This window comes from Arachis duranensis, chromosome 9, assembly GCF_000817695.3.
Source record: "Arachis duranensis cultivar V14167 chromosome 9, aradu.V14167.gnm2.J7QH, whole genome shotgun sequence".
NCBI classification, from domain to species: domain Eukaryota; kingdom Viridiplantae; phylum Streptophyta; class Magnoliopsida; order Fabales; family Fabaceae; genus Arachis; species Arachis duranensis.
The window spans coordinates 118,467,983-118,480,369 of record NC_029780.3 but is presented as its reverse complement, the minus strand read 5'-3'; the positions used below and the strand labels follow the sequence as shown (position 1 = coordinate 118,480,369).

At 30.7% G+C, this 12,387-nt stretch overlaps 2 protein-coding genes across 2 annotated transcripts; one reads left to right on the top strand and one right to left on the bottom strand.

Annotated features, from left to right (window-relative positions):
- Positions 1 to 3,759: 3,759 nt before the first annotated feature.
- Positions 3,760 to 4,822, top strand: LOC107467958 (galactose-binding lectin). Its single transcript, XM_016087185.3, has one exon. It carries the CDS (start codon positions 3,833 to 3,835, stop codon positions 4,661 to 4,663), a length of 831 nt encoding a protein of 276 aa, XP_015942671.1. The 5' UTR covers positions 3,760 to 3,832; the 3' UTR covers positions 4,664 to 4,822.
- A 3,336-nt stretch (positions 4,823 to 8,158) lies between these two features.
- On the bottom strand, positions 8,159 to 9,241 carry LOC107467956 (alpha-methyl-mannoside-specific lectin). The gene has a single exon (XM_016087184.3). The coding sequence runs from the start codon at positions 9,196 to 9,198 to the stop codon at positions 8,353 to 8,355; it is 846 nt and encodes a 281-aa protein (XP_015942670.1). The 5' UTR covers positions 9,199 to 9,241; the 3' UTR covers positions 8,159 to 8,352.
- Between the last annotated feature and the right edge of the window lie 3,146 nt (positions 9,242 to 12,387).

Sequence of the window (12,387 nt, the reverse complement as noted above, 5' to 3'; positions counted from 1 at the left end):
TTCAGAAAGATTCAATAGCTTCTCTATATCAAATCTTAGATTCAACGTTGAGAGAGTCTTACGTTGATGGGATTCATTATTGGCTTCGTTCTTATTATTGTGATTGATCACTCCAATCATATACGGGTGTAAGAGAGCATAATTGGGATGTGCTTCAGTTTTGCCATTATTAGAGAAAATTGATGATATTATTGACGATGCATTATTCATATTCATAATATTTTTGGAGCTCGATGATGTACTGCTTGCACTAACAGTGTCTGTTTCTTGCCCCTGCTTTTCTTACCTGCGCTTGTGTTAGGCGCGTGTAAGGTTAAGAAGGTGGATGGTGCTATGATGCTAGTGAGAAGGATGGTGGATGATTGAGTTCCTATTTTGTATTTAACACACATGTTTGTAATTAGGAGTTTATTGCAGATGTTGTTTTCTGCGTTTTGCGATATTAGGTGTCTTCGTTTTAATGATTAAAGAGAATGTAAACTACACCATTATAGAATTATAAAAAAATATTTATTTAATATGAAAAAAATCATAATACTTAACAAAAGAAACATCTAATTATATTTTAGTAAAAATAATTAAATATCTATAAAATTTTAAAAAAATATGAAATTTTTAAAAAAAATAGAGACATTCACATTTGCAATACAAAAAAATTTGAAAAATATATAAAAGAACATCTATTTAGTATGAAAAAGAAACATTCTGATATTTAGCAGAAGAAACATCCATATATATTAACTCGTAGAGATTTTAGATTCACCCATAGGTATTTGGCTGATTTTTGACTAATACCATTTTGGTTTCCTATTGTTGGTCTCATATTTAGCTTTTTCTTTCATTGTTATTTTTTTCGGGAGATAAATATTGGTACCTTTGTTACTATTATGGAAGCCTCTTCAACATGGGATTTGTGTAATACAATCATCTCACCACATCCATTCATCTATCAGCTTATCCCTATCAAGAGCAAAGGGCCTGCACTTCCCAATGGTTTAGTTTCTTGAGAACATGTCATCTTGATGCCAATCTTTTCTTTAAAATTCTTAAAATATTCAACATAACCTGCAATACTAAACAGAGAGGAGAAGAACAGTTGGAAATGGTGCAACTAATTTGAGGATTAGAATTTTTTAAAAAGAATTTAAAGATTAAATTGACAAAAAAATGTGGTAATGTGATAAGTCTTATTAGTTTTAATGAAGTTCGCTAATGCAGTGGACGAACTTCAACAAAACCTATAAATTTGTCGATACAATGGACAAACTTGCTCTGGTTTAAAAAAACGGATTTTGAAAAATAAAGATGAAAAAATTTGTTTTGGAAAATAATTAATTTTTGAATTTATTTCAGATTTTTTTTCTAAAATTAGTCACTAAAAATGAGATATTATGTAGTTGTGTATAAATACATATATAGTTTTACTTATTTTTAATATGTATTTTATATTTTAGTGTGTATTCTACTTTAATAGTTAATTTAGTAGCTAGTTAAGTTTACGATTATGTTAGGTGTACACCAAAATTAGTTACCAATATAAAATATATATTGAAATATAAATACACATTAAAAATAAATTAAATCACACATACATATAGTATACATATAACTAGTGACTAATTTTAGTGACATAATTTAGTGTAAAAATAATATTTTTATTAATTTAATATACACCTAAAATAGCATGATTCTTAAATAAGAATTATTCTCCACATTCGTTATTGTCATCACCAACACCACGACCTCCTCCTTCTCCTCCTCCTCCTCCTCCTCCTCGTCATCATCATCATAATCATTATCGTTATCGTCATTGTCGTCTTCTTCTAATACGTATCGTCGTTATCGTTATCGTTTCATTCAGAATATAATTTCAGTTCATTTTAGATTTAAATAATGTGTACTTGGTCTGTACTTATTTTGAAACGAGTTTATATTCTAAATTTAATTTTTGGTTCATTTCTGAGTGAATTAAGATGCATTTGGTCTCGTTGTTCTGTAAAATTCAAAACTTTTCCTCCTCAACTTTTACTGTTTCTTCTTTTTTTTTTCTTCTTCGTCTTTTTCTTCTTATTTTATTTGTTATAATTTTTCTTATTTCACTCTTGAGAGGAATAAAATAAAAAAAGGAAGAAAAATCAAACCAAAAAAAAAACAAAAATAAAAATTTTTCTCAAAACTCCTCATCGTATTCTTATTTTTCTTGTCTTGTTCATCTAATCAAACAAAGAAGAAGAAATAAATAATACTCTAAAATTATTTGATGAATTTGGATGTGTTTTTGTTCACTATTCAATTTTGTTTGTTTTTGTTTTTGAACTGAGCTCGTGTGTTGCAATTATTAAATAATTTCGGTTTATTCTGGATTTAAATAAGATGCACTTAGTCTGTGCTTATTTTAAAACGAGATTACATTTTATATTTAATTTTCAGTTCATTCTAAATATAATTTCAGTTCATTTTTGAGTGAATTAAGATGCATTTGGTCTTGTTATTCTGCACAATTCAAAATTCTCCCTCCTCATCTTCTACAATCACTTGATGGATTTGGATGTGTTTTTGTTCATGATTCAATTTTGTTTGTGTATTTATTTTCGAATTGAGTTTGTGTGTCGCAATCATTAAATAATTTCGGTTCATTCTAGATTTAAATAAGGTGCACTTAGTCTGTGCTTATTTTGAAACGAGTTTACATTCTGACTTTAATTTTCGGTTCATTCTAAATATAATTTCGATTCATTTCTGAGTGAATTAAAGTGCATTTGATCATGTTATTCTGCACAATTCAAAACTCTTCCTCCTCACCTTCTACAATCACTTGATGGATTTAGATGTGTTTTTGTTCATGATTCAATTTTGTTTGTGTGTTTATTTTTTAATTGAGTTTGTGTGTCGTAATTATTACGTAATTTCGGTTTATTATGAATTTAAATATGGTATACTTGGTTTGTACTTGTTTTGAAACAAGTTTACATTATGAATTTAATTTTTGGTTCATTTTATCTGAATATAATTTCGGTTTATTTTTGAGTGAATTAAGGTGCATTTGGTTTCATTGTTCTGCACAATTCAAAATTCTTTCTCCTCATCTTCCACAATCACTTGATGGATTTGATGCGTTTTTCATGATTCAATTTTGTTTGTGTTTGTTTTTTAATTGAGTTTGTATGTCATGATCTTTACGTAATTTCGGTTAATTCTGAATTTATATAAAGTGCACTTGATCTGTACTTATTTTGAAACGAGTTTACATTTTCAATTTTTTCATTCTAAATATAATTTTAATTCATTTCTTAGTAAATTAAGATGTATTTGATCTTGTTATTCTATACAATTCAAAATTCTTCCTCTTCATCTTTTATTGCTTTTTTTCTTTTTTTTATCTTTTTATTATATTTTATTTTGTTATAATTTTTTTTGTTTCATTCTATTGAAAAAAATAAAATAAAAATAAGAAAACAAAAAAAAACATATAATAATATAAAATTATTAGAAAAAAAAAGGAAAAAATTAAGAAAACACAAGCGAAAAATTTTGGTGTGTGAATGTACGTGTTATCACACTCTTTTAATAAGAATGATTTTTATTAGTGTTAAAACCTACTTAAATAAATTTAAATGACCATAAAAATTGAATGCTTAGCAATTCCCTTGAATAACTATTATTACAGGAGGTAATTGCCTACCTAACGTCGTCATTCTTCTTTCTTCTTTTTCCCCTATAAATACACGAACAAAATCCCAATGCAAATCATCAAAACCATCCCAGAGCAATCTTTTCGGTACATTATTCAAGTATATACTAAAACCCTCGCTCAAATTCTCTCCCTCCCACCATGAAACCATTTTGTGTTTTACTTACTTTCTTTCTCTTGCTAGCAGCAAGTAGTAAGAAGGTGAACTCAGCCAAAACCGAAACAGTTTCCTTCAATTACAACTCTTTCAATCAAGGTAACCCCGCAATAACTTTCCAAGGTGACGTCACTGTTCTTTCAGATGGCAATCTCCTACTCACCAACCTCAACAAGTCAAATAGCGTCGGCCGTGTTCTGTATGCCATGCCGGTGCGCATTTGGAGCAATGCCACCGGCAATGTCGCCAGCTTTGTCACCTCCTTCTCTTTCGAGATGAAGGATTATAACGATTATGATCCTGCCGACGGTATCATCTTTTTTATTGCACCGGAAGATACCCAGATTCCTGCCGGCAGTATTGGTGGTGGAACCTTAGGTGTCTCTGACACCCAAGGTGCGGGTCACTTTGTTGGCGTAGAGTTTGATACCTATTCCAACAGTGAGTACAACGATCCACCCACTCATCACGTTGGAATTGATGTAAACAGTGTGAAATCGTTGAAGACCGTACCATGGAATAGTGTGAGTGGAGCAGTGGTGAAAGTGACTGTGATATATGACTCTTCATCAAAGACATTGAGTGTTGCTGTGACCAACGACAATGGCGATATTACCACCATTGCCGATGTTGTTGATTTGAAGGCGAAGCTTCCGGAGAGGGTCAAGCTCGGTTTTTCTGCCTCCGGCTCCGCTGGCGGTCGTCAGATACATCTCATCCGTTCGTGGTCGTTTACTTCGACCTTGATAACAACAACAACTACAAGAAGCATCAACAACAAGGAAAAGAAAATAATGAATATCTTAACTGCATGATTTGGTCTCTACGCTACCTAGTACTTTAAATAAATAAAGACCAGACCACACATATATATGTGTGTATATCCGTGTTAAGAATCAACTTTCTCTGTGTTAAATTAATGTTGTATGGTTCAATATTTCCCCTAATTAACTCTTGTATGTGGTCGGACGGTTGATCATTTAAATAAAAGAAAATATTTATGTTTAGTAATCAATAAAAATTAGTTAAAGATGGTCATAACTCCCTTTATTTAATTTTTATTAATTATTATAATAATTAATTAATATAAAAAACAGTTAAATTTTACCTTATTTTTTATTTTACTTTTTTAATATTTTGTCAAATATTTTAGTTTTTAATAATTATAATTATCAAATTAGATTCAATTTTTAGTTCATACACAAATTATTTATCGAATTATATTGTTTGTCTATGTAGATTAATTAATCTAATATTTTTTTAGAAATTTTTATGGTTTTTTATTTAAAAAAATAAAAACTGGTTTGCCTAGAAGTTTTTGGAAAATTTGACATATTACGGATTTAATTTCTCAAATAAAAAAGTTAAAAATTAATTTAATAATTAAAATTTATTAAAACCTAAGGTATTTATTTATTTTTTGAATTGAATTAGAAGATATTATTCGAAAATAAAATACTAAATTAGGTTGAAAAACAAAAGATACTCCAGAGACATTGAAATAAACTGTTGAGATCAGACTAAGATAAAATTTTCATACAATGTGATATGATCAGTATACATTAGTTACGAGTTATTACTCGACAAATACCATAAAAGTCAATGGTGCGAGATTTTATAACCTACAAATTAACTGACAAGTACACCAGGTTGTATAAAGTAATATCTCAGGTGAGTGAGGATCGATCCTACGAAAATTGATGGACTAAATAATAATAGTTGGTTAAACTACTTAGTTAGACAAACAGAAAATAATGTTTGAGTGTTCAAAAGTATTAAATAGTAATTTAGAGAATAAGAAATCAAGCAATAAATTGGACGAACAATATAGAGAGGGCAGTTAAGGTTTCAGAGTTATCTATTTTCAGGATTAACTTTGTTTACTAACTATTTTAATCATGCAAGATTTAATTCATGGCAAACTATATGTGACTAGACCCTAATTCCTTAGATCTTTCTAGTCTCCTCTAAAATTCATCGACTGCCAATGCCTTGGTCAATTAATTCCAATTAGAGAGTGAAGTTCAAATTCCAATTTATATGCCACAAAAATCCTAATTACCCAAAAATAAGATGATTATATGTCACGTATCCCGTTAAATCCAGATAATTAGAATTTAGGAGAAATTGTTTTCAAGTTGTTGTTCAAGTAAAGAGCTTTTTCAAGTTATACAAGAACTCAATTAGAAAGAGGGTCATACTTCCGTTCCACCCAAATTCATAAGATAAAGAACGAAAATAATTCTTGAAATATAAATCAAAACATGAATTAAAATAGAAAAATAATAATATCATCCATACAATAGATAGAGCTCCTAACCTTAACAGTGGAGGTTTAGTTGCTCATGGTTCAGAGAAGAAAACTAGGATTGTAAATTAGGCTAAGGTAGAATTAAAAGTTAACTAATGGAATTCCCTTTTATATCTATTCCTAATAAATTTAAGTCCTAATTTTTAAAACTAAATAATATCTTTTCCTATTTTAAAATAAAATTAAATTCAAATAATAATTAATTATGGCAATCAATAAGTCTTCAATTGATGGATGGAGACCACTTGATTCCTTCACTTTGCAACCTTTGATCTGTGCTAAAATAAATAGAATTGCACAAGACTCAAAGTAGCATCCACAGTGGCTAAAAGATAATTAATTCTTGATTAAACTCAACAATTTAAGTACAAATTCACTAGGAAAAGATAAGAAAGATGCTCACGCGTCAGTCAACTGAATCATAATCGATATATGATCATAACCGATGCATGAACATAACCGAAATTCGACCGAAGTACCGTAATGTCAGACACATAATTAATCACCCTTCCGAGCATCATTACTCGAAATGATAATGGTCATCCCTATCTCCCTGAGTATAAAGGAGAGACAAGTAGAATAGAGAAGGTACGCTATTTTTCCACAAAGCAACTATTATTATTTACTCACTTACTTATTTGAGCGTTGGAGTACCTTTTGCAAGTACTCATCCTCTGTTTCTACCACCGCCGACGTCTTCCTCATCCCAGTAGAAGGAGTTCACCCACATCCATCGGAGGACGAGTTATACCTCGGCAAGAGTTAGCAAGAACAATTGGCACCCATCGTGGGATCGAGAACATAAGGTTTTTTCTATTTATCAGCCTTAGCGCTCTCATATTCACCCATGGATGATGCACCTCCACCCACGCCGTCTGAACTTCTCGGATGGTGATCGACCTGCAACAAGCCAATCAACGTATCGCAGATGCAAATCAGTGCATTACAGAAAAAAAATAGATAATGGAGAATCAAATTACCGAGCTAGCAAATGCTCGAATTGAAAACAATAATGATCGTTGTCAACAACCAAAGGAGGAAGAGCAACAATCCGATCCGACACACGTTTTCGAAACAATTCAGATTTTAGAACCTCGGCCTCCACGAAATGAAGGTGCTCGGCTATTGCGAAATGAAGAAGCCCAACCAAAAAACAAAGAAGGGGAGCTTGATAATTCTGTGGGGCCATTTACATTCGACGTTATGAACTTCGAGCTACCTAGAAATTTCACTTTGCCACCAACATTGACCTCTTATGATGGGTTAGGAGACCCAAAGAAATACCTCAAAAAGTTCAGATCCATAATGATTGTAAGCAGTGCTTTCGATTCCGTCTTATATCGTTGTTTTTCATCTTATTTAGACGGTTCTGTAATTGATTGGTTTTGTTCTTTACCTGCAAATTCTATCTCTCATTTTCGGGATCTCGCGAAGCTTTTTGAGGATCACTTTGCTGGATCTGCCATCTATCTGCATGACTCTGACTACCTTAACACGGTCAGACAAGACCAGAATAAAAGTTTAAAAGACTACATGACCCGTTTCACAAAGGTAGCAATGAGTATACCAAACCTCCATCCCGAAGTGCATCTTCATGCCGTCAAGAGTGGACTTCAACCGGAAAAATTTTAAGAAGAAATCGCAATCGTTAAGCCAAAGATTCTGGCCGAGTTCTACGAAAAAGCTAAAGGACAAATAGACATCGAAGAGCTGTGACAAACTCGAAAAACTGACAAACCTCGGCATAAATATGAGGATAAATCTCGGGATAGCAAGAGAACTTTCAAACCAACTCCTCACTATGATTTATATACTCAATTCAACACGAAGCGGGATGACATCATCAAGGAGATTCTAAATTCTAAGCTCATCAAGCCCCCTCGAAAGGCGGTAATTACCAGAGGCAAAGAACTCGCGATAAATTGTGTATGTGAGTTTATGTGTGGGGTGAAAGTGAAACATATGCAAAATGGATACTCTAGAAGGCGATAACAAGTAATAATGTAAAGATGACAACACTTGTAATAAGAAGATAACAAACTCATACATTATTCATACAAAAGAAAGTTGACGCGCGTGGCTTTAACATTACGAAATAAAAACTTAGATCATGGACAATACTTGTCCTATTATTTCCATATCTTACATGCATGAAAGGGAGATTTGCGATATAGAGACCATTATTGTTCCATATCATATCATGAAGCGTCCAAGTTTAAGGTAGTGGGGTGAAGTGTACAACAAGGTTGAGGTGAAGGACCAAGATTGAAGCTCATGAGATTGGTATTGTTGTCCCGAAGCAGCTGAGAATCCAACCCTACCCCATTCTGGAAGATAGTCTCTCAAGTCAACCACATAAGATACCTGATAACTTTGACCATCAGGGTAGCTAGCAGTCACTTGTAGGTTTTTAGAGTTAGCATCATAAGTTACCAGAACATTTAGGGTTTGGCCATCTCTCCTCTCCCACTTGGTGGTTGCTGCGGATTTAATAGAGTTCACATCAATTCCGATGTGTTGGTAATTGGGGTCCCAACCATTGGAGTCTTGAGCATAGAAGGTGTCGAATTCAACGGCAAGAACTTGGTTGGCCGAAGGGTTCTGGGCAGTTTGAGGGTCAAAGAGCCCTAAGGTCCCTCCGGCCGAGTTCTTTGGAATTTCGCTATCCGGTGCGGCGATGAAGAAGGCTATGCCATCGGCACCATTGTCAATGGGCGACTTGATGACGAAGCTGAACTGTGCTTGGAAATTTGAGAGCCGGTTGGTGCTCTTCTCCCAGAGGCGCACCTGGGTGGAGTGCAAGACTCGACCCACGGTGCTCTTTGCAGGGGTTCCGTTATCGTCTACCTTGGTGAGTTGGATTCCCTTGCTTGCTGAAAACTTTGCATCACCTTGCAAGATTAGGTTTCTTTCATCGTCTTGTTCAAAGTTGTTGTAGCTGAAGGAAAGGGAATCTAGTGAATGGGCTTTGTTGAGGAGCAAGAGGAAGATGGTTGCTATGTAAAGAAGAGGGAGGATTTTCTTGGAGATAGCAGCCATGGTGATGATTAATTAGATGAGTGTGTGAAGAATGGTTTGAGGCTTATGCCTATTTATACTTTCAATATAGGACTATTATTCCATTATTTTTCAAATTATCTTTCATTTATATCTTGAAATTAGTATTATGATTTTACTTATATTTATTAATAAAAATATACTACTAAATGGAAGAGAAAGAGAAAAAGGTAATCCACCACATATACACTAAGTTCCTGTTTGTTATATTATATTCTTTTTAACCATAACAATATTATTTAAATTAATTTTATTTTAGTTTAACTTAAATGATTCCAGAAATTTATTTTTAGTTTACTCCTCAATCAAACATATTTAGATTCTCTTTAAGTTAATATATATTAGTGTAACTTATTCGAAAGGTTAAATAATATATCAGTTACACTAATAATATCTTTAAAATTAATACTTAGTTCTATTTAAAAAAAATTAGTTCTAATATATATATATATATATTAGAGTAATATTATATAATCAATAAATTTATTTTTTTTGCTAACAATTAGTCAATTTTAAACTACTAAATTTTAAAGGTGAAAACTAGTGAACTCGACTTCACGTAAAGTTGATATCTAAGAGTCGTTAGATGAAAATTTAATCAAATCAGTCAAATTATCTAACGGCTCTCAAATATTAACTTCACGTGAAGTTGACTGCACCTAAGTTTTCACCAATTTTAAATCTTAAACTTTTAGTTTTAAATTTTAATAATATAAAAATAAAATATTCATCTAAAAAATTGATAAAAAAATATTAATATTTTTCTATGTTATCTTCTTGTCCGCTTCTAAATTTCTAATTTATACTTTTGTCTCAAAGTGGGCGAAAGCTAGTGCACTCCAGATAAATTAGGGAGTGCAGTACTCCTTTAAAGTTAACCTACTATCAAAAGTTATCAGGTAAATTTAATTTATTTATTATTGTTATTATTTTTTTTCTGTTATGGGCTGAACAAACAAACAAACACTAACAAAAAAATTAATTCCTCTGTTACTCTGTTATTGTCGATGTGATGTCTTCAAATATTTTCACTGTTTTGTTTGCTGGCAGGTGCTTCCACTATCGTTTTAGCTAGCTATAGATTTTGACGCTCTTGAACCCACCATATTCCACTTCTACCATAAATGACCATTAAAGTCCGAAAAATTGCTGCCATAGAAAAGGAAGACGCATGTCTGTCGCCACTGCTGGTTAGCTAACTCCAAACGCAAAACGGATTCTATAGAAGAATCCCGGTTTCCATGAAGGTGCATGATTCTCAGATGACGACGCAGTCAAAGCACAAAATACATGGCAGTTACAACAAGTTCATTATCTTTTATTTCAAATTAACCTCAACGTGTACGTAATAGAATGAAAAATTAAAATACAGTTATATTTAAACAATTATTTGTATTATTTTTTTATTAATTTATTCAAAAAATAATTAAATTCTGAAACTAATTGGTATAAAATATTATAGATATAAAACTAAAAAAAAATTTTATTTGTATAAAAATGAGCCTAATAAATAATTATTCTATTTAATATATAATTAAGAGTATTTCTTTCTTTACTAACGAATTATAGTTCAAATGACATAATCTCTTTATATTCACCTTAAGAATTGGTAAAAAAAAAATACTTCTTTCCTTTATTAACTTTTTTAAACATTAATTATTTATTTTACATGCAATATAAAAATAAATGAATATAATATTTATTGAGTAGAAGCAATTACACAAAAAATTTTGTTGTGATAGTATTTGAACCAAAGAAAACAAAATTTTATTTTAAAAAAAATAATAATATATTTTTAATAATATTCTTAATACAAAATAATAAATTTTAAATATTTTTTTAAATAATATATATTAACTAAAATAATATAATTATCCCAAATAATATATTATAAATATAGTAAAATGACATATTTCAATAAAAAAATTGTTAATAAAAAATTATATGAATTTTTGTTTCGCATAAAATAAAATTATACCTATCGTTTTAATATTTCTTCGCACGCAAGTTATCTTGTTTCCTGAGGGTTGCACTTTTTATTTTGTGAATTTTGTTTCACCTGTTTTTCAAGGCTCCTAGTGTATTATATTCTTTTTGTTATTATATGTACACTTTTTATTTTAGAGGTCGTAATACCATATCACCTCTATTTTACGGCTTAAACGTAAAGGTTTGTGTGGTAGAATGTTACATATACATAATATATATTTAATATTATTTTTTTAAGATTCTAATATATTTTTTTTTTTAATTTAGTACATGAATTTTTAACTTATTTTTTATGTATTATTTATTTTAATTCTAAAGTCCAATAACTTTTTTTTTACAGATATATTATTTTTAATATTTATATACTAATTTTTTATTTTGAACTTTATCCCAATATCTGAGACTTGTCAAAAAAATCTAAAATTTGTAAAAAAAAATAATTAACCTGATTAACAGGTTACCTTTTTAAATCCAAACCATTTAAATAAAATATAATAAATGAAGAGTTTAGATTTAACAAATTTACAAGATGTGCAGCACTCCATACTTAGCAAGGAGCGTTTAAGGATGAGCCCTCAAAGTGTTATCCATATATCAATAATATCATGTATGGCTCTAACTTCCAAGAGAAATAATTGTTAACCGGGGAAACAACTACACATGGAACGCGAGGCATCGATCTGTGTTTTTGTTTTGTTTTTTTGTTTTTTTTTTTTTCCCATAACGGTACATGAATTATGATTTATGAGTTAGAAACTAGAATACCTAGTGCCACAAGTAGTTTGAAAATAAATACAGGAAAATTTGTATCACATATATAGGTGTTTTTTACAGTAAAATTAATTGTCTAACACACATATAAATACGTAGGCTAGGAGTTAGGATGCAGTTATAAACGAAAATTAATATATTATCATTTTTATCTTTATTTTTTATTTAAAAAATTCACATTTTTTTAATGCAGTAATTTCTCTTAAATTAAAATATAGACTTGTTATATATACAAACTTTTTTGACTTACAAATTGATACAAGTTGGACCAAACCCAATAAAAACAACACTCACATTAACGTGTGTGTAAACACGCTCTTACTCAACCGTTTCAATAGCGCGCTCAAATTATGGAAGACGCTTCTTCTTCTTCTTCTTCCTCGATCAAAACTCCAACCCTGATGAAGATTC